This window comes from Panthera onca, chromosome A2 (assembly GCF_046562875.1).
Source record: "Panthera onca isolate mPanOnc1 chromosome A2, mPanOnc1 haplotype 2, whole genome shotgun sequence".
Taxonomy (NCBI): Eukaryota; Metazoa; Chordata; class Mammalia; order Carnivora; family Felidae; genus Panthera; species Panthera onca.
Window position 1 is genome coordinate 25,571,419 of NC_138340.1, and position 24,157 is coordinate 25,595,575.

General features: G+C 37.8%; 1 protein-coding gene across 2 annotated transcripts in view; it reads right to left on the bottom strand.

The window, feature by feature from the left end:
• The window catches only part of DNAH12 (dynein axonemal heavy chain 12), a 211,253-nt gene that overhangs the window by 118,120 nt on the left and 68,976 nt on the right, over positions 1–24,157 (bottom strand). For both annotated transcript variants that reach the window (XM_081794954.1, XM_081794955.1), the window contains 5 exons: positions 23,272–23,455; positions 23,006–23,146; positions 17,866–17,949; positions 17,174–17,362; positions 703–822 (listed from right to left, as the gene is read on the bottom strand). In XM_081794954.1, coding sequence (XP_081651080.1) covers positions 703–822; positions 17,174–17,362; positions 17,866–17,949; positions 23,006–23,146; positions 23,272–23,455 — 718 coding nt within the window. The remainder of the gene's footprint in view (positions 1–702; positions 823–17,173; positions 17,363–17,865; positions 17,950–23,005; positions 23,147–23,271; positions 23,456–24,157) is intronic.

Consider the following 24,157-nt stretch of genomic DNA (forward strand, 5'->3'; position numbering starts at 1 on the left):
TTCTAATAAAGGTGAAAGGAGAGGAGGAAAGGAGGGGAAGCTGAGCAGGAAACCCTGGAATGTGAGGTGACGGAGGTAGAAGATTTTCTGTGGCAACGAGCTGAAGGGAAAGCAATGGAAGGGAACCACTCTTACCACAGAGCAGAAGAGAAGGTAGACTCAGTAGAGAAGATGAAGGTATTTCCAAATAAGGTGCCAGATGGTATGAAAGCACAGAGCAGGGAAGAGAACAAAACCTATTCCCTTGGCTCCCTCACAGTCCTGTTCCTTGGCCTTCTCTGCCTCCTCCCTAACTACGTTCTCTATGGATCCTCCTGGCCTCACCCCCACTAGTTGGATGCCTATTTCTGGTCTCTTAGAACCAGCTTGTAGCAGCCTACATCCTGGCTTCACCTTAAGACAAAATTAATTCACTAAATTGATACTGGGTTAGTATTAAGTCACCGTATTATTTATCAAATTATGATCTTTCATAAGAATAGGATAGTTTGGGTTCATTTGGGCATATGTTACTTTCTTTAAAATGTTTTTTTTTTAGTTGGAATACCAGGTCAGGGCAACTTCATTATTATCTTCAGTTATTCTTTCGGTGCTCACCAAAAAAATAGTTCTGGATCTTATAATGCCTTCCTCAGTACAATGATCATTTCCAGAGGCACATTTGATTCTGTGAATAAAAATCCCATTAAGTATAAAACCTACCATAATCCAAACACGAATATGTTTGCTTGTAGGATCATTTTCCAGCACGTCACAGAGTAGTACTTCAAAGAGGCGTGTAAGAGATACAACCACATTGCTATCACTTGTAGGAATCAGTTCCTGCAAAGTGAAAAGGATAAGATACTTTGACTTCATCTTACTTGGAGAATAAAAAATGATAAATAATTCATTTAAAAATTCCTCACACCAGTCAAAATAAGTAGTATCAAAAAGGATAAGAAATGACAAGTGTTGGCAAGAATGTGGGGAAAAGGGAACCCTTACACACTGTTGGTAAGAATGTAACCTGGTGTAACTGCTCTGGAAAACAGCGTGGAGGTTCCTGAAAAAATTAAAAATAGAACTATCATCTGATCCAGTAATTCCACTTCTGGGTATTTACCCAAAGGAAATGAAAACACCAATTCAAAAAGCACAGCTATGTTTATTGCAGTATTGTTTACAATAGACAAGAAATGGAAGCAACCCTAGTGTCCAGATGAATGGAAGATGTGTGGGATATATACAATGGAGTGTTACTCAGCCATGAAAAGGAATCAAATCTTGCCATTTGCAACAACATGGATGGACCTACAGGGTAGTACACTAAATGAAATAAGTCAGACAGAAAAAGACAAATGATTTCACTCATATGTGGACTCTTAAAAAACAAATGAACAAACAACAACAAGATAGAAACACTTCATTGAATGTAGAGAAAAAACCGGTGGTTGCTAGAGCGGAGGGGGGTGGGAGGGTAGGCAAAACAGTGAAGGGGATTAAAAATAATACAATCAAAACTGATAAAAGTACATATGGTTTTTATAATATTTAAACCGTAAAGAATTTAAACTGTAGGCATGACAAAAACATCTCTCAGAGATCTTAGCTTATCCTATTACACAATTGTACATAATATACTCTTATTCTAAATTCTCTGAGAAATGAAATCTAGACACTATAAGAAAATAAAGTGTTCTCAGGATAGCAGAAATGAAGTCTCTAACAGCCATTCATTCATTTTTTTCAACAAATATTTATGAAAAACATACTATACCTATATATCAAGCTAGGAGATATGCAAATAAAATGCAAGATCCCTGAAAAAGACTGATATTGAAATTAAGTAGACAAAAAATAATATGATGTAATAATGACGTGACAGAGGAAGTCCCAGGAAAGTGTGGGTGGGGGAAGACACTAGAGCACTTGGATTAGCCCAGATCCAGGGAATAGGATAAAAAGGGAAATTAGGAGAGGAGTAATTCAAGGAAGGCTTCCCAGATAAAGGATTAGCTGCGCTAAATTTGGAAGGAAAATGTCAGTTAGCCAGGTGCAGAGGGGAAGGATATTCAAGGCAGGGGAACTACACATACGCAGAAATGGAGGTGTAAGCAGACCTGGAGTGTTAGGAAGATTCCGTGGGATGTAAGAATAGAGTGTAAAAGAAGAATGACAAGAAGTAAGTCTTGAGAAGCAGACAGAGGTCACATCCTGAAAGGTTTTAAAGGCTGTGTGTAAGGATCTCCTGAGAAGAGGAAGAGGGTTCCAATGGAGGGTAAGTACAGGAGTTCACGGAATGAATTTGTGTTTTGGAATCTTCATTCTGGTAGTAGGATATAGTCGGAACCAGAGCAGCTCTATTATATTGATTCAGGCAAGAAATTATGAAGGTCAGGACTGAGGCTACCATACAAGGAAGGAGGGATGGTCAGAGGAACCTGGATGGAAAGGAGAGGACAGATATAAAAGTTAGCAAGGACAGAAAAATCAATAGATCCTGGGGACTAACTAGAAGTGGAAACTATGGGAATAAATTATGAAAAAATCTATTATTCATTAGAAAGATGGAGCCTACTTTGTATTATTTGCAGCATATAGTATTAGAGTTTGTTTTTTGTTTTTGCTTTAGATTTTAAGTAATCTCTACACCCAATGTGAGGCTCGAACTCACAACCCCAAGACCAAGAGTTGCATGCTTCACCAACTGAAGCATTCAAGTTTTAAAATTTAAAAAACTGAAAAATGACTTTATATTTTCTCTATGAAGACACTGCACAAAATTTTCATAAAGTGGAATTCATTTTTTTCTTGTGCACAGAGTATTTTTCTTATCTCTAAAGTTGTATTTTAGGATGAAAAAAATCTACTGCAAACCCCATTTCCCTTCTCAATATCAATATATTAGCTTATGTGTAAGTAACTAATGTGTGGTGAGTGTATGTGTGTAGTAGGTTGAATCCCCGAAAAGAGAGGCCCACGTGCTAATCCCAGCAACCCATGAATGCGATCTTATTTGGAGAAAGGGTCTTGGAAGACATAAAGATCTCAAGATGAGGAGATCATTCTGGAGTATCTGACCCTAAATCCTTACAATAGTCACACAGTAAAGAGACAGAGTAGAGGCCAGGAGAACATGAGGGAAGAGACTGGAATAATGCAGCCAGAAGCCAAGGAATGCTTTGAGCCAAAAGGAGCTGGAAGAGGTAATAAAGATTCTCCCTTGGAGCTTCCAGAGGAAGCTTGGCCCTGCCAACATCTTGATTTCAAACTTCTAGCCCCAGGACTGTGGCAGAATAAATTTCGGTTGCTTTAAACCACCAAGTTTATGGTAATTTGTTATGACAGCCCTGAGAAACTAATACAATATATAAAGTTTTCTCATAAAATACTAAATATACATGTGAGTTTTAAAGTCACATATTTAAAATACCTTGAAAATATGGAAAACGATTGGGAATTTTAAAGCTTTAGTTACTACAGTTTTATCCAAAGAGTTTAGCAGGAATAAATTTTACCTCTGGGTTTATTCAGGTATAACTTGAGCAATATAAAACCAAAGGTGGATATTACTATAATGGTGGTGGGTAAATCACTTTTAAATTCTGCTATAAAAGTTAAAAGATAAAAGTATTAAAGTAACTATAAATTATGTTAATGGATATGTAATATAAATAGATGCTAATTGAGACATCAGTAGGGAAGGAGGTAAAGTGGAGAGTTCTTGAATACAAATGAAGATAAGTTATTAGCTTAAAAGAGACTGTTATAGGGGCGCCTGGGTGGCGCAGTCGGTTAAGCTTCCGACTTCAGCCAGGTCACGATCTCGCGGTACGTGAGTTCGAGCCCCGCGTCAGGCTCTGGGCTGATGGCTCGGAGCCTGGAGCCTGTTTCCGATTCTGTGTCTCCCTCTTTCTCTGTCCCTCCCCCGTTCATGCTCTGTCTCTCTCTGTCCCAAAAATAAATAAACGTTGAAAAAAAAAATTAAAAAAAAAAAAAGAGACTGTTATAAATATAAGATATTTTATATAAGCCCCTTAGAACTACTAAGAAAATACCTATAGAAGTCACACACACAAAAAAAAGAATCAAAACCTATCAATACAAAACAACCCAATGAAACACCAAGGAAGACATCAAAAGAGAAAAGAAACAAACGAAAAAACACAAACAAACCCAAGACAAACAGAAAACAGTTAACAAAATAGCAATAGCAAATCCCTCCCTATCAAAATTACTTTAAATGTAAACATATTAAACTCCCCCAACTAAAAAGATAGAGCAGCTGAATGGATAAAAAAACAAAAACAAAAAACAAAAAAACACCAAGATCCAGGGGCGCCTGGGTGGTTCAGTCAGTTAAGTATCTAACTTCGGCTCAGGTTATGATCTCACGGTTCGTGAGTTCGAGCCCAGTGTTGTGCTCTGTGCTGACAGCTCAGAGCCTGAAACTGCTTCGGATTCTGTGTCTCCTCCTCTCTCTGCCCCTCCCCTGCTCGCACTCGCTCTCTCGCTCTCTCTCTCTCTCTCTCAAAAATAAATAAATAACATTTAAAAAATCAAGATCCAACTGTATGCTGCCTAGAAGAAATACATAGGCTGAAAGTGAAGGAATAGGAAAAGATACTCCATGAAAATGGTAACCAACAGAAATCACGAGTGGCTATATTCGTATCATAGTAGACTTTAAGCAAACCTGTCTCTAGAGACAAAGAATGTCATAATGACGGAAGTTCAATTCAACAGGAAGATAAAACTATTTTAAATATATATGCACCCAACATCAGAGCACCTAGGTATATAAAATAAATATTGACAGATCCGGTGGCACCTGGGTGGCTCAGTTGGTTGAGCATCTGACTCTTGGTTTTGGCTCAGGTCATGATCTCATGATTCATGAGTTTGAGCCTCATGTGGGGTTCTGTGCTGATGGTGCTGAGCCTGCTTGGTATTCTCTCTCTCTCCCTCTCTTTCTGCCCCTCCCCCCTCTCTCAAAATAAATAAATAAAAACTTTAAAAAACTATTAAAAATATTGAAAGATCTGAAAGGAGAAATTGATGGCAATATAAAAATGGTAGTGGATTTCAATATCCCACTTTCAATAAGGTATAGAATATCTAGACAGAAATTCAGAAAAGAAACAGTAGATTTGAACCACACTAGATCAAATGGACCTAAGAAATACATGTAGAACTGTTCACCCAACAGTAGAAGGATACGTATTCTTTCTCAAGCTCACATGGAATATTCTCCAGGACAGACCCCATGTTAGGTCACAAAACAAGTCAACAAATTTAAGATTAAAATTATATCAAATATCTTTTCTGACCCCAATGGAATAAAACTAGAAATCAGTAACCACAAGAAAATGGGAAAATTCACAAATACACATGTAAAAAAGATGGTCTTAAACAACTACTGAGTCCAAGGGGAAATGAAAAGGAAAATAAAAAAATATCTTGAGACAAATGAAACACAACATACCAAAACTCGTGAGATGCATCAAAAGCAGTACTAAGAGGGAAGTTTATAACAATGAATGTTTATATTAAAAAAGAAATCTCGGGGCACCTGGGTGGCTCAGTCTGTTAAGCATCACGACTTCAGCTCAGGTCCTGATCTCACAGTTTATGAGTTTGAGCCCACTTCGAATTCTGTGTCTTCCTCTCTCTCTGTCCCTCCCTGCCCCTGCTCATACTCTGTCTCTCTCTCTCTTAAAGATAAATAAACATTAAAAAATAAAAATAAAATAAAATAAATAAAAAAGAAATCTCAAATAAACAACCTAACTTAAACCCCAAAGAACTAGAAAAAGAACAAACTAAACCCATTGTTAGCATAATGAAACAAATGAGATCAGAACAGAAATAAATGAAATAGAGAATAGAAAAACAATAGAAAAAAAGTCAAAACGAAGAGTTGCTTTTTTTGAAAATATAAATAAAAACAATAAACTCTTAGCTAGACTAAGAATAAAACAAAGACTCAAATAAGTAAAATCAGAAATCAAAGAGAAAGCACACAACGACTGCCTCAGAAATAAAAAGGATCATCAAGGGATAATTATGGATGATTATATACAAATAAGTTGGATAACTTGGAGGACATAGATAAATTCCTAGAAATATACAACCTGCCAAGACTGAATCAAGAAGAATAGGAAGCCTGAACATATCAGTAACAGAGATTGAAGTTGTAATGAAAAACTTCCCAGAGAAAAGTTCAGATGACTTCACAGCTGAATTCTACCAAACATTCAAAGAATACAATCCTTCTTAAACTCTTGCAAAAATTAGAAGTAGAGGAAATACTTCCAAACTCATTATATGAGGCTAGAATCACCATGATACTAAAACCAGATGAAGCTACCACAAGAAAAGAAAATTATAGGCCAATATCTCTGATGAACATAGAGGCAAAAGTCCTCAATAAAATACTAGCAAGCTGAATTCAACACACCAAAAAGATTACATACTATAGCCAAGTGGGATTTATCCCTGGATGCAAGAGATATGCAAATTAATCAATGTGATACACTGCATTAACAGAATGAAGGACAAAAATCCCATTCTCAACTCAATAGATTCAGAAAGAGCATTTGACAAAGTTTAACATCCATTTCTGATAAAAACTCTCAACAAAATAGATTTAAAGGGAAATCTCTGCAATGAAATAGAGGACATTTATGAAAAGCCCACAGTTAAATCATAATCCATGGCATAAAACTGAGAGCTCTTCTGCTAAGATCTGGTGTGAGGCAAGGATGCTCACTCCCACCACTTCTTTTCAACAAGAAGCACTAACTAGAGCAATTAGACAACAAAATAAAGGGCATCCAAATCAGAAAAGAAGTAAAATGATCTCTATTTGCAGATGACATGTCCTTATACATAGAAAACCCTAAAGACCACATACAAAAAAAATACCTTTTAAAACAAACTAACTCAGTAAAGCTACAGGATGAAAAATCATTTGGGAAAAAAAAATCAGTTGCATTTGTTTATACCACCAATGATCTATCTGGCAAGGAAATCAGGAGAACAATCTGACTTATGATAGCATCACAAAGAATATAATACTTAGGAATAAATTTAACCAGGAACATGAAATATCTGTACATTGAAAACTATAAAACATTAATGAAAGAGATTGAAGAAGACACAAATAAATGGAAAAGTATCCTGTGCTCATAGACTAGAAAAATTGGCATTGTTAAAATGTCCATACTACCTAAAGGGATCTACAGATTCAAAGTAATTCCTATCAAAATTCCAATGGCAGGGGCACCTGGGTGGCTCAGTTGGTTAAGCGTCCAACTTCGGCTCAGGTCATGATCTCGCGGTTCATGAGTTTGAGCCCTGTGATGGGCTCTGTGCTGACAGCTCAAGAGCCTGGAGCCAGCCTCAAATTCTGTGTCTTCTGCTCTTTCGGCCCCTCTCCCCACTTACACTCTGTCTCTCTCAAAAATAAATGAACGCTAAAATTCCTATGGCAAAAATAAAAAAAAAAAATTCTAAAATTTGTGTGGAACCACCAAAGACTCTATCTAAACAGCCAAAATAATATTAAGAAAGAAGAAAAGAGTTGAAAGCATCACAATTCCTGATTTCAAATTATATTATAAAGCTCCAGTGATCAAAACAATATGGTACTGGCATAAAAACAGACATATAAACCAATGGAACAGAATAGCAAATCCAAAATAAATCCAAGCATAGAGTCAACTGATCTTTAACAAGGGCAACAAGAAAACACAATGTGAAAAGGAAAGTTTCTTCAGTAAATGGTGTTGAGTAAAATGGATATCCACATATAAAAGAATGAAACTTTTATTATCTTACACCATACACAAAAATTAACTCAAAAGGGGCTCAAGACTGAAATGTAAAACCTTAAACCATTAAAATCCCAGAAGAAAACATAGGGGGAAAGCTCCTTCTTTTTTTAAGTTTATTTGTGTATTTATTTTGAGAGAGAGAGAGAAAGCACAAGTGGGGAAGGGGCAGAGAGAGGGAGGGAGAGATAGAGAGAATCCCAAGCAGGCTCCACACCACCAGTGCAGAGACCGATGCGGGGCATGAACTCACGAACTGTGAGATCATGACCGAGCCAAAGTCAGACGCTTAACCTACTGAGCCACCTAGGCACCCTGGAAAAGCTCCTTTTTAAAAAAAAAAAAAAGAAAAAGTATTTCTTTAAATTCACATTAGCATACAATGTAGAATTGGTTTCAGGAGTAGAACGTAGTCATTCCTCACTTACATATAATACACAGTGTTCATCCCAACAAGTGCCCTCCTTAATGCCCATCACCCATCTAGCCCATCCCCCCCACACACACACCCTCCAGCAATCTTAAGTTTGTTCTCTGTATTTAACAGCCTCTTATGGTTCGCCTCCCTTTTTTTCCTTCCCTTCCCCTGTGTTCATCTGTTTTGTTTCTTAGACTCCACTTGTCTTCCTCTGATTTATTTCACTTAGCATAATACAACTCTAATTCCATACATGGAATACACATATACACACATATATACATATACATACATACATACGTATACACATATACATATGTATATGTGTATATATATATATATATATATATAATCTTCTTTATCCATTCATCTATCTATGGACACTCGGGCCACTTCTATAATTTGGCGATTATAGATAATGCTGCTATAAACTTCGGGGTGCATGTAACACTTCAAATTAGTATTTTTGTATCCTTTGGATAAATACTTAGTAGCACAATTGCTGGATTATAGGGTTACTTCTATTTTTTAACTTTTTGAGGAACTTCCATACTGTTTTCCAGAGTGGCTGCACCATTTTGCATTCCTACCAACGGTGCAAGAGGGTTCCCCTTTCTCCATATCCTCATCAACACCTGTTGTTTCTTGTGTTTTGAGTTTATTCTGACAGGTGTGAGGCGATATCTCATTGTAGTTTTGATTTGTATTTCCCTGATGATCAGCAATGTTGAATACCTTTTTATGTGTCTATGAGTCATCTGAATATCTTCTTTGAAAAAGTGTCTATTCATGTCTTCTGCCCATTTCTTTACTGGATTATTTTGTTTTTGGGTGTTGAGTTTGATAAGTTCTTTATAGATTTTGGATAGTAACCCCTTATCTGATATGTCATTTGCAAATATCTTCTCCCATTGTGTCAATTACCTTTTAGTTTTGTTGTTTCCTTTGCTATACAAAAGCTTTTTATCTTGAGTTCTTAGTTCATTTTTGCTTATATTCCCCTTGTCTCCGGAGACATGTCTAGTAAGAGGTTGCTATAGGAAAGGTCGCAAAGAGGCAAAGAGGTTGCTGCCTGTTTTCTACACTAGGATTTTGATGGTCTCCTGTCTTATGTTTAGGTCTTTCATCCATTTTGAATTTATTTTTGTGTGTGGTGAAAGAAAGTGGTCTAGTTTTATTCTTCTGCATGTTGCTGTTGTCCAGTTTTCCCAGCACTATTTGCTGAAGAGACTGTCTTTTTTCCATTGGATATTCTTTCCTGCTTTGTCAAAGATTAGTTGGCCATTCGTTTGTTGGTCCATTTCTGGGTTCTCTGTTCTGTTCCATTGATCTATGTACCTGCTTTTGTGCCAGTACCAAATTGTCTTGGTGATTACAGCTTTGTAAAACAGCTTAAAGTCCAGAACTGTGATGCCTCCAGCTTTGGTTTTCTTTTTCAACATTATATTGACTAGTCAGGGTCTTTTCTGGTTCCATACAAATTTTAGAATTGTTGGCATTTAGAATGCTGGTGCTATTTTGATAGGGATTGCATTGAATGTGTAGATCGCTTTGGGGAGTATAGACATTTTAACAATATTTGTCTTTAAAGTCTCCTTGACATTGGCCTTGGCAATGATTTTTTTGGATAAGACAAAAGCTCAGGCAACAAAAGCAAAAATAAAGTGGGACTACATCAAACTGAAAGTTTCTGCACGGTAAAGGAAATCATCAACAAAATGAAAAGGCAACCTATAAACTGAGGGGAAATATTTGCAAATTATATATCTGATAAGGGGTTAATATCAAAAATATATAAAAATTCATATAATATAAAAAAAGAACCCAAACAATCTAATTTAAAAATGGGCAAAGGACCTGAATAGACACTTTTCAGAGAAGACATGCCAATGGCTAACCAGGTATATGAGAAGGCACTTGACATCACAAATCATCAGAAAATGCAAATCGAAACCACAGTGAGATATCACCTCACACCTTTTAGGATGAGTAGAAAAATGAAAGGTGACAAGTGTTAGTGAGGATGTGGAGAAAAGAGAACCCTTGTGCATTGCTGGTGTGAATGTAAATTGGCACAGTCACTATGGAAAACAGTATGAAAGATCCTCAAAAAACTAAAAATAGAATGTTTAATCTAGCATTCCCTCTTCAGGACATGAAATCAGTACCTTAACTATATATCTGATATTAGTTGGAAGATGGCAGTGTAGGAGGATGTTGGGCTCACCTCATCCTGCTGATTGCTTAGATTCCACCCACATCTGCCTAAATAACCCAGAAAACCACCAGAAGACTAGCAGAACGGACTCTCCGGAGCCAAGCATGGACAAGAGGCCCAAGAAAGAGGGTAGGAGGGGCGAAGAGGTGGTGTGCACTACATGGACTGGTGCGAGGGAGCTGGGGCTGTGGAGAGGCAACCAGCCTGGCAAGGCAGAGCCCCCGAGTCTGGCTTGAAAAAGTGGAGGGGCCAGACGGAGTGTGTTGTGACAGCCAGCGGGACTTAACATCTGGAATGTTATAAGTCAACAGCTCTGCTCTCAGAGAGCTGGGAGGGCGAGAGGACACCTGGAGGGAGAGTTGTGAACCCCAGAAAACAGAGCTCAGCTTGGCAGGGAATGAAGGCGCTGGCAAGTGCCATATCCCTCTCTCATCCCCCAGCTCCCCTCACAGAGCTTGCTTGCACTGCGCAAACACCCAATGCTGTGCTTCTGTGGATCCATCCCTCCAACGGGTCTGCCTCCCTCTGGGTGCTGCAGGGCTCCTCCTGCAGGGGACCACTGACAGCAAAGCAAGCTAAGCCTGCCCCTCCCGCCCCTGTGCACCTTGTGGATCCACCCCAGCTAATATACCAGATCCCACTGAAGCAGCACCACAAGCCTGGCAGTGTGCAAGTAGCCCAGACAGGGGCCACACCACTCCACAGTGAGTCCTGCCCCTGGGAAAGGGGAAGATAAGGTACACAACAGCCTGACTGTGGCCCCAGTGGTGAGCTGGGGACAGACATCGGGTCTGACTGTGGTCCCACCCACCAACACAAGTTCTCCAGACAGCACAGGGGAAGTGCCCTGCAGTTCCACGCCACCCCAGGGACTACCCAAAATGACAAAACGGAAGAACTCTCCTCAAAAGAAACTCCAGGAAGTAGCAACAACTAACAAATTGATCAAAAACGATTTAAGCAATATAACAGAACAAGAATTTAAAATAATATTCATAAAATTAATTGCTGGGCTTGAAAAAAGTATGGAGGACATCTAAGAATCTATTGCTACAGAGATCAAGGGACTAAGAAATAGTCATGAGGGACTAAAAAATGGTATAAATGAGGTGCAAAATAAAATAGAGGCAGCCATAGCACGGATTGAAGAGGCGAAGAAGAGAATAGGTGAATTAGAAGATAAAATTATGGAAAAAGAGGAAGCTGAGAAAAAGAGAGATAAAAAAATCCAGGAGTACGAGGGGAGAATTAGAGAACTAAGTGATGCAATCAAATGGAACAATATCCGTATCATAGGAATTCCAGAAGAGGAAGAGAGAGGGAAAGGGGCTGAAGGTGTACTTGAACAAATCATAGCTGAGAACTTCCCTGATCTGGGGAAGGAAAAAGGCATTGAAATCCAAGAGGCACAGAGAACTCCCTTCAGACGTAATGTGAATTGATCTTCTGCATGACATATCATAGTGGAACTGGCAAAATACAAGGATAAAGAGATTATTCTGAAAGCAGCTACAGATAAACATGCTCTAACTTACAAAGGGAGACCCATAAGAGTAGTGGCAGACCTATCTACTGAAACTTGGCAGGCCAGAAAGGAATGGCAGGAAATCTTCAATGTGATGAACAGAAAAAATATGCAGCTGAGAATCCTTTATCCAGCAGGTCTGTTATTCAGAATAGAAGGAGAGATAAAGGTGTTCCCAAACAAACAAAAACTGAAGGAATTCATCACCACTAAACCAGCCCTACAAGAGCTCCTAAGGGGGATTCTGTGAGGAAAACGTTGCAAGGACCACAAAGTACCAGAGACACCACTACAAGCATGAAACCTACAGACATCACAATGACTCTAAACCCGTATATTTCAATAATAACACTGAATGTAAATGGACTAAATGCTCCAACCAAAAGACATAGGGTATCAATGTACACAAAAACAAGACCCATCTATTTGCTGTCTACAAGAGACTCATTTTAGGCCTGAGGAAACATTCAGATTGAATGTGAGGGGATGGAGAACTATCTATCATGCTACTGGAAGTCAAAAGAAAGCTGGAGTAGCCATACTTATATCAAACAAACTAGACTTTAAATTAAAGGTGTAACAAGAGATGAAGAAGGGCATTATATAATAATTACAGGGTCTATCCATCAGGAAGAGCTAACAATTATAAATGTCTATGCACTGCATACAGGAGCCCCCAAATATATAAAACAAGTAATCACAAACATAAGCAACCTTATTGATAAGAATGTGGTAATTGCAGGGGACTTTAGTACTCCACTTAAAGCAATGGATAGATCATCTAGACACAGGATCAATAAAGAAACAGGGGCCCTGAATGATACATTGGATCAGATGGACTTGACAGATACGTTTAGAACTCTGCATCCCAAAGCAACAGAATATATTTTCTTCTCGAGTGCACACGGAACATTCTCCAAGATAGATCACATACTGGATCACAAAACAGACCTTCATAAGTATAAAAGAATTGAGATCGTACCATGCACACTTTCAGACCACAATGCTATGAAACTTGAAATTAACCACAGGAAAAAGTCTGGAAAACCTCCAAAAGCATGGAGGTTAAAGAACACCCTACTAAAGAATGAATGGGTCAACCAGACAATTAGAGAAGAAATTAAAAAATATATGGAAACAAATGAAAATGAAAACAACAATCCAATCGCTTTTGGATGCAGCGAAGGCAGTCCTGAGAGGAAAATACATTGCAATCCAGGCCTATCTCAAGAAACAAGAAAAATCCAAATACAAAAATCTAACAACACACCTAAAGGAAATAGAAGCAGAACAGCAAAGACACCCCAAACCCAGCAGAAGAAGAGAAATAATAAAGATCAGAGCAGAAAAAAACAATATAGAATCTAAAAAAAACTGTAGAGCAGATCAACGAAACCAAGAGTTGTTTTTTTGAAAAAATAAACAAAATTGATAAATGTCTAGCCAGGCTTCTCAAAAAGAAAAGGGAGATGACCCAAATAGATAAAATCATGAATGAAAATGGAATTATTACAACCAATCCCTCAGAAATACAAGCAATTATCAGGGAATACTATGAAAAATTGTATGCCAACAAACTGGACAACCTGGAAGAAATGGACAAATTCCTAAGCACCCACACACTTCCAAAACTCAAACAGGAAGAAATAGAAAACTTGAACAGACCCGTAACCAGCAATGAAATTGAATCAGTTATCAAAAATCTCCCAACAAATAGGAGTCCAGGACCAGATGACTTCCCTGGAGAATTCTACCAGACATTTAAAGCAGAGATAACACCTATCCTTCTCAAGCTGTTCCAAGAAATAGAAAGGGAAGGAAAACTTCCAGACTCATTCTATGAAGCCAGCATTACTTTGATTCCTAAACCAGACAGAGACCCAGCAAAAAAAAAAAAAGAACTACAGGCCAATATCCCTGATGAATATGGATGCAAAAATTCTCAACAAGATACTAGCAAATCGAATTCAACAGCATATAGAAAGAATTATACACCATGATCAAGTGGGATTCATTCCTGGGCTGCAGGGCTGGTTCAACTTTCGCAAATCAATCAATGTGATAAATCACATTAATAAAAGAAAAGATAAGAACCATATGATCCTGTCAAACGATGCAGAAAAAGCATTGACAAAATCCAGCATCCTTTCTTAATAAAAACCCTCGAGAAAGTCGGGATAGAAGGAACATACTTAAACATCATATGAAAAGCCCACAGCTAATATCATCCTCAATGGGGAAAAACTGAGAGCTTTCCCCCTAAGACCAGGAACATGACAGGGATGCCCACTCTCACTGCTGTTGTTTAACATAGTGTTGGAAGTGCTAGCATCAGCAATCAGACAACAAAAGGAAATCAAAGGCATCAAAATTGGCAAAGATGAAGTCAAGCTTTCACTTTTTGCAGATGACATGATACTATACATGGAAAACCCGATAGACTCCACCAAAAGTCTGCTAGAACTGCTACATGAATTCAGCAAAGTCACAGGATACAAAATCAATGTACAGAAATCAGCTGCATTCTTATACACTAACAATGAAACAACAGAAAGACAAATAAAGAAACTGATCCCATTCACAATTGCACCAAGAATCATAAAATACCTAGGAATAAACATAACCAAAGATGTGAAAGATTTGTATGCTGAAAACTATAGAAAGCTCTTGAAGGAAATAGAAGAAGATACAAAGAAATGGAAAAACATTCTGTGCTCATAGATTGGAAGAATAAATATTGTTAAAATGTCAATACTACCCAAAGTAATCTACACATTCAATGCAATCCCAATCAAAATTGCACTGACGATGTCCTCAAAGCTAGAACAAGCAATCCTAAAATTTGTATGGAACCACAAAAAACCCCGAATAGCCAAAGTAATATTGAAGAAGAAGACCAAAGCGGGAGGCATCACAATCCCAGACTTTAGCCTCTACTACAAAGCTGTAATCATCAAGACAGCACGGTATTGGCACAAAAACAGACACATAGACCAATGGAATAGAATAGAAACCCCAGAACTAGACCCACAAAAGTATGGCCAACTAATCTTTGACAAAGCAGGAAAGAATATCCAATGGAAAAAAGACAGTCTCTTTAACAAATAGTGCTGGGAGAACTGGACAGCAACATGCAGAAGGATGAAACTAGACCACTTTCTTACACCATTCACAAAAATAAACTCAAAATGGATAAAGAACCTGAATGTGAGACAGGAAACCATCAAAACCCTAGAGGAGAAAGCAGGAAATAACCTCTCTGACCTCAGCCGCAGCAACTTCTTACTTGACACATCCCCAAAGGCAAGGGAATTAAAAGCAAAAATGAACTATTGGGACCTCATGAAGATAAAAAGCTTCTGCAATGCAAAGGAAACAATCAACAAAACTGAAAGGCAACCATTGGAATGGGAAAAGATATTTGCAAATGACATATTGGACAAAGGGCTAGTATCCAAAATCTATATAAAGAACTCACCAAACTCCACACCCAAAAGACAAATAATCCAGTGAAGAAATGGGCAGAAAACATAAATAGACACTTCTCTAAATAAGACATTCAAATGGCCAACAGGCACATGAAAAGATGCTCAATGTTGCTCCTCATCAGGGAAATACAAATCAAAACTGCACTGAGATACCACCTCACACTGGTCAGAGTGGCTAAAATGAACAAATCGGGAGACTATAGATGTAGAGAGGATGCAGAAAAACAGGAACCCTCTTGCACTGTTGGTGGGAATGCAAACTGGTGCAGCCGCTCTGGCAAACAGTGTGGAGGTTCCTCAAAAAATTAAAAATAGATCTACCCTATGACCCAGCAATAGCACTGTTAGGAATTTACCCAAGGGATACAGGAGTGCTGATGCACAGGGGCACTTGGACCCCAATGTTTATAGCAGCACTTTCAACAATATCCAAATTTTGGAAAGAGCCTCAATGTCCATCAACTGATGAATAGATAAAGAAATTGTGGCTTATATACATAATGGAATACTACGTGGCAAAGAGAAAGAATGAAATATGGCCTTTTGAAGCAACGTGGATGGAACTGGAGAGTGTTATGTTAAGTGAAATAAGTCATACAGAGAAAGACAGATACCATATGTTTTCACTCTTATGTGGATCCTGAGAAACTTAACAGAAACCGATGGGGGAGGGGAAGGAAAAAAAAAAGTTAGAGAGGGAGGCAGCCAAACCAAAGAGACTCTTAAAAACTGAGAATAAACTGAGGGTTGATGGGGGGTGGGAGGAAGGGGAAAGTGGGTGATGGGCATTGAGGAGGGCACCTGTTGGGATGAGCACTGGGTGTTGTATGGAAACCAATTTGACAATAAATTTCATATTAAAAATAAATAATAATAAATATTATATTAAAAAATATATATATCTGCACTTCCATGTTCATTGTAGCATTATTCCCAATAGCTAAGATAGGGACACAAACTTAAGTGTTCACTGATGGACAAATAAAGAAATTGCCACATATATATGTGTGTGTGTATATATATATATATATATATATGTATATATATATATATATAAAATAGAATATTATTAAGACTTAAATTATTAATACTAAATTATAGATATTATTAAGACTTAAAGAGAGATCCTGTTATTTGCAATATGGGTCCACTGTAAGACATTATGATAAGTGAAAAAGTCCAACACAGAAAGGAAAAAGTTGCATGATGTCACTTATATGTACAATCCAAAAGTTGAATACATAGAACAAGTAAAAGGGCAGTTACCAGGGGTGGGGAGGTGGGGGAAATGGGGAGACTTTGGGCAAAGGGTACAAAGTTGCACTTATGTTTAAAATTATAAATTATTAAAAATTTTAAAATAAAACCCAGAGAGATAAACACACACCTGTACAGATATAACTAGGGGAATCTGAATAATATCAGTAGATAATATCAATGTCAATATCCTTGTTGTGATATAATATAGTCTTGCAAAAATGTTACTATTGGGGGAAATAGGGTGAAATTAGCATGAAATCTATTACTTCTTTACAACTGCATGTGAATTACTGATTATCACAATAAATATTCCATTTTAAAAAGTGGATACTAAATGTCAAGGGGAAACTGATTTTGTTTATTTATCCTACTTATTGTGACTTTAGCCTTAGTCAAGTTGAATGAAAACTAAAGAAACTTGAGTGGGTTAGAGAATTACAGTGTTACCTTGCATTTTTTCTTACGAAGTTTTAAAGAGGGCTTTATTAACCAGTCAAAGAGTCCTCTCAGAAGAGCTTGATGATCTGGTTCTTGTAGAGGTCCTTTCAGGGAATTCAACCACGAGGATACAATTGGTTCCCATCCTAACTGTGAGGGTTCCAAATAAATCATGCCACAGCGGCTTACAGTGGCAGGCTAGAGAAAAAAAGACAAGTTTTTTTTCCAATGTTGCTTTCATGCCAGTAGTACCTGGCAGTCATTAACTACTTCTTTGAATGACTTAAAAGGCCTGTCATGATCTAGCACCTGTCTTCCTCTACAGCCTCCCAGATGTGTCATGGCTTCAGAACTTTACATATCATGTTGTCATGATTTGGAATGCCCAGCCCCAACTAATCTCCCTAGAGAAGTGTTACCCTTCAAAGCCAGATCAAATACTCAGACATTTTCCATAGTCCTCCTCTACCCATTCGCCTCTTGGGTACCCACCCCCTCCATATTCTTAGAGCACTTACATGCAGCAGTATAGTGGGATTATTTATTAGCATGCTTCTCATCCTTCCTAAATGAGCATAAGCTATAGCTTATTCATCTTAGTATTTCTGGTGCCTAACTAGTCTTCTGACACATAATAAAAAATACTTATTGACCAAATGAACAAATAAACAATCTACTGTTATGTTAAAACATGAACTTACCGAGGCCTGGGAAAGGTCCATTGCTTCAAAGATGAGGCTCATTTGAGGGGACATCTGAATGATTTCTCCACTCATAAGGCAAAGCTAAAGGCAATTATATTTCAAACACTTATTTTTTAAAAAACTCAAACTTCTCAAATAAAAATATATTGTAGGTATAAGATAATGTATATCCTGTGATGTAAGTATTACATAAAAGCCAGAAAATTGTAAGCTAGATCTAGCTCGGTCAATTACTTACTAGGTAAGCAAATACGTAACATCTCTGACTCTCAGCCTCTTCATCTATAAACTCGGTTAATTTCTCTCCCATAGAGTTAGGCGGGAGGAGAACTACATGACATACTGCAAAAATCCTATACAAATCTCAGTCCTTGCTATTAATAAAATTACATCGGTCAGGCACCTGGGTAGCTTAGTCATTCAAACATCTGACTTTGGCTCAGATCATGATTTCACGGTTCTTGAGTTTGAGCTCCACAAGGGGGTCTCGGTTGTCAGAGCAAAGCCCCCTTTGGATCCTCTGTCCCCCTCTCTCTCTGCCCCTCCCCCAATCACACTCTCTCAAAACTAAATAAACATTTAAAAACATTACATGGGTTGCTGGAGGGGAGTTGGGTGGGAGGGATAGGCTAAATGGGTGATGGGCCTTAAGGAGGGCACTCATTGGAATGAGCACTTGGTGTAATATGTAAGTGATGAATCACTGGGTTCTACTCCTGAAACCAATAGCACGCTATATATTAGCTAACATGAATTTAAATATATATAGTTTTAATCTTTTTTAATGTTTGTTTTTTTTGAAAGAGCGAGACAAAGCATGAGCAGGGGAGGGGCAGAGAGAGAGGGAGATACAGAATCCAAAGCAGGCTCTAGGCTCTGAGCTGTCAGCACAGAGCCCAATGCGAGGCTTAAACCTATGAACTGCAAGATCGTGACCTGAGCCGAAGTCGGATGCTTAACCAACTGAGCCACCCAGCCTCCCCTAAATAAATAATTTTTTTAAAATTACATGAAATACTCCTGACTTTATAAAGTTGTCAAAAGGTCTCTTTGTTAATAAAAAAAAAAGAGAAAAATTGAAAATAAAGAATAATATGGACACTAATATACCCATCTCCTGTACTTAACCAACATTAAGATTTTCCCACATTTGCTTCCTTTTATAAAGAAGTATTTTTAAGAGGCACCTGGCTGCCTCAGTTGGTAGAGCATGCGACTCTTGATCTTGGGGTTGTGAGTTCAAGCCTCATGTTGGGTGCAGAAATTATTTTAAAAAAAAAAGGGGGCACCTGGGTGGCTCAGTCGGTTGAACATCCGACTTCGGCTTAGGTAATAATGTCATAGTTCATGAGTTCAAGCCCCGCATCGGGCTCTGTGCTGACAGCTCAGAACCTGGAGCCTACTTCGGATTCTGTGTCTCCCTCTCTCTGCCCCTTCCCCACTCATGCTCTCTCTCTGTCTCTCAAAGATGAATAAACGTTTAAAAAAAGGATACTGAGGAATAAAACAGTATTTTAAAGAGCATTATGCCCACCACGGCATTTCATATCCAAATATGTCAATATGCAGCTCTAAAAAATAAGGAGTTTTCAGGGCACCTGGTGTCTCAGTCAGTTAAATGTCCAACTCTTGGTTTCTGCTCAGGTCATGATCTCATGGTTTGTGAGATAGAGCCATGCATCAGACTCTCCACCAACAGTGCAGAGCACTTGCTTGGGATTCTCTCTCTCCCTCTCTCTCTCTCTGCCCCTCCCCCACTCGCTCTGTCTCTCTCTCTCCAAATAAATAAATAAACTTAAAAAAAAATAAACTGTTTTCTATATTACCTCAGTAACATTATCACACCTAACAAAATTACCAATAAGTCCTTAATATGATCTAATACTCAGCCAGTACTCAAATTTCCTCAATGACAACAGGAATATCTTTTCAACTGATTTACTCAAACCAAAATTCAATCAAGGACCATGCACTGCATTTAATATGCGGATATAGATCACTTTTAATCTAAAACATTCCTCTTTGAGAGAGAGGCAAACCAAGAAACAGACTCTTAACTATAGAGGACAAACAGAGGGTAACCAGAGGGGAAGTGGGTGGGAGGGATGGATGAAATAGGTGATGGGGATTAAGGAGTCCACTTATGATGAGCACCTGGTGAGGTATGGAAGTGCTGAATCACTATATTGTACAACTGAAACTAATATTACACTGTATGCTAACTAGAATTTAAATAAAAACTTAAAAAATAAAATAAAATGTTCCTCTGCAATCAAATATGTAAAAAATCTCAATTTGTCAACTGCTTCCTTTCTGCCCAATTCCTTTCTTGTTCATTATTATTAAAGCCATCTCATCTTCTCAATTTCCTTGGCATCTACCTTTGGAATTATCATTAACTTTTAATAATTTTAATAATATTAATTTTTGATATCCCAATTTCATTTCTACATTGTTTTTTTTTCAATTCTTCCTCTTCATTTATTTTTCCGGGTTTCTTCTCTACAACCATCACTCTAGTCCCAGTTTTGCCCCTATCTAGTTAAATGTCGACAATGTGGCATTTAGCATTCCTGGACCTCTGTAAAATAAATGGATGGCCTAGAGCTGGATTGTCTGATAAGCTAGCCCAGTATTCATATGTGCCTATTTATACTTTTTACTAATTAAATCTAATTTAACTAATTAAATAACTTCATCTTAAGTAGTTAAAGTTAAATAAGATTTAAAGTCAGTTCTTCAACCGCACTAGCCAAATTTCAAATGCTCAATAACCACATTTGACTAGTATCTACCTTCCTGGACAATGCAGACATTTCCATTATTGCAGAAAGTTGTTTTGGACAGTGCTGGCCTATAAAACTTTTAATTTCCTACCAGATTATTTCAGCAAACATCCTCCTATTTACTTCTTATTTGGGAGATGGAGTCAGCTTCTTCCTCACTCCCCCATAGTGTTTCCTAAATACTCTACCCCACCCTTTCCACCTTCTGCTCCTTTGACAACCCATGCTCCCTGCTGTCACTCACCAGCACCTCAGCATTCCCATCGTTAGCTAAAGCCTTTGATACATGGCTCAATTTTTTTCACTCTGGCCTGATCCACTGTTTGTGAGGGGGGGGGGCATCTCAATATGGCAGCCCCTCAGATCCTTGACTACCCTATCTTCACTTAGGTTTTTCCTACTGCACTCCAGCCATCCAGTTTATACACCTGGGACCTTCTATCCTGGAACACTACACAGTTCTGAAATACTAAATTCAAGCTTCCCAGTCTCTGCCTCCAGTCTCCGATGCATCCAGTGCTCTCACTCATTGACTACTCATCTACCCAATCATCTACTCCACTTACTCTCCACTTTCATATCCCTGCTGTTTTCACTTCTGTCATTGTTAAGCAGCTTCCTTCCATGGCCTAGCTCTTCTAGAACTCTCATACCAGTATCTTCAAAGTCTTTCTGTACTTCCAGTCCAGCAGCATAATCTACACTCACATCCAAGCTGCTTAGACTGATAGGGAAAATCTCACAAAGGCAGACCTTGGCACTACTACTACTACTAGTCCTCAGACAGGCTTCTGTGCTTTCCTAGCAATTATCTTTCCCATTTTCCACAATGGCTAATTTAAATCTTCCTCCTTTTCTCCTCCACTGTACAAAGAACTAGGGTCTACCACTTCACAAAGAAAAGATAAATCATCAAAAGGATTTGCTTTCAGATTTCCACTATCAAATTCATACATCCACCTGTATCTATACCTATCCTTTTCCTACTTTCCTTTCATCCAATATGAGACAATCCTCCCACCTGGCTCTGAATTCGACTTTGATTAGCCCCTCTTCTCTTCTGAATCATTATTACTTCTTAGCTCAATCAATGTAACTGAAAGAAGGAATTTGAATAAATGACCAACCACCTACGAAAATGTGCTGGTGTATTTGAATGCTAATTAAATTAATTTGCTTACTTAGTAGTGTGGTTATTTCATGTAAGTATGAAAATAAGTTGTGATATATGCAGTGGAATACCAATACAGATATAAAAAGAATAAATAAGTAAAATGGAAGTACAACACCATGAATATCACAGATGCCACAGTGACCACAAGAAGGAAAATACTCAGGAGTATGATTCCATATACATGAAGTTCAAGAACCAGCAAAACTAATTTATCACAGTAGAAGAAAGAATACCAATTGCCCCAGTGGGGAGGGTATACTGATTCAGAAGGAATCAGTGAGTGTAGCTTGTAGAGTGAAAGAAATTTTATGCATCTTTATTTAAATGATGGCTATGTGAATGCACAAGTTTTAAAAAAAATCGCAGAATCTAAACTTAAAATTAGTCACATTTTATAATTTACATATGGTCTCTCATAGAAGACTTCTATTTTCTAGTTCTTTTGTATATTTCACAGCTTCTAAGGTAATGCAACACATACAAGTACTGAAGCATTCAATGTTTTCTTTTTTTTTTAAATGTTTATTTATTTTTTAGAGAGAGAGAGCACGTGCACAAGAGAGAGGGAGAGAGAGACAGAGAGAGGGAGAGAGAAAATCTGAAGCAGGTTCCAGGCTCTAGATGTCAGCACAGAGAGCCTGATGCAGGGCTTGAACACAATGAACTGAGAGATCATGACCTGAGCTGAAGTGGGAAGCTTAACTGACTGAGCCACCCAGGTGCCCCGCATTCAATGTTTTCAAAATGGAATAAGGCCCTTTTATTTTCTCCTAAAATATTAAAGTTCTATAAGAAACCATAAGACAGGAGTCACTTAACAACTTAACACCTACTACAATACCACACCTTCCTGTTAACACAACGGTTTTAATATACTTTTATTCTATAAAAAAAAAGTAAGCAGAGAATTTATTATAGCATAGTTTTCATTTAAAAGATAATCTATAAACTTACTACACTTGCTGCACCCTTTGCTTTAAATATATAGTCCTAGTCAATTAGTTGTTGAACACATAACATCGCTTAAGCATATTTACATGTATTTTGTTTTATAACTGGCAAAAAAAAATCATTTTACGTTAAATCTACCATTTTAACCCTTCTTAAGTTTACAGCTCAGTAGTGTTTGGTATATTCATATTGTGTATCAGTTTTGCTTTTAATCAGGAGGATTTACCTTTTTATTATCATCCAATACTGTGTTCATGCTCTCTATCCACAAAGTGTCAATGGGACCATCGAATACAACCCATTTCCGGTCAGGTGTTTCTGATAAGGCAAATTCTCTAAAAGTGTTGGCCACAATACCATCAGTCCACTGGGGAAGAAAAAGAGAGTTGGGAAGCTTTCTTTATAAGACTATAAAGTGATCATATAAAAACATTTCAAATTTCGTGGTTTAAAGCACGCTGTCAATAAGAGAATATTTATACTGTAGATTACCTCATGAGACACTGGGTCAAACTGTCCAAAAAGTTGACCCATAGTAATGGATTTGGGGTTTACAGTCCTATAAATAACCTTTTCTTCCTCTCCATAGCCACGTTCATTCATAAGAGTTAGAGTATCAGCCAGCATATGCAGAACTTTTGTCTTAGCAGCAAAAGGCTCTCCTACCAACATAAAACTACAAAGGAAAAGAATTATACAATATGATTCTAAAAAAATAATGGTAAATTATTTTCCTGTTTTACTGGTATTTATAATTTTTGAAATTCTATTAATTTTTCTCAGACACGAGAATACATTTAACTTCTGAACTGGTTGATTTCTAAGATTCTCTTCATTAATACCACTACCTACAAAAGAGAATAAAAAAATGTCCAAATGAAAATGAAAACTTAATTATGCACTCTTAAAATTAAAAAAATAAAGTAAAATAAAGACTTTTAGCCTCCCAAGAAGATAAATGGGAAAGATTGCCCTTCCTGAAGTCTTTACTTACTATGGTAATTACTTTTTGCTCTTTGCCAAATACTTCTGAATCTCCTCTCTCCCAGCACATAGTAGGATTCCTCGCCCTCTTGTTGAAATACTAGGTGACTAATGAGTACCAAGTGGAAACACGGGTGTTACTTCCTAGCAGGGTATAGATCATTGCCTGCAACGGAGCCTACAGAGTTCTCTTCTTACAGGGCTTTTCCCTCTAGCACAGCTGTGACCATCATGCTGAGATGGTGGATGCTCCAATAGCCTGGGACCCTGAGTAATTATGATGAGCAGATACTTCCTGTTAACCTGGAGTGGACACAGCATGAATGGGAAATAAACCTTTGTTTGTTTGTTTTTTAAGTCACTAAGATTTGGGTTTTAGTGACTGATCGTTTCT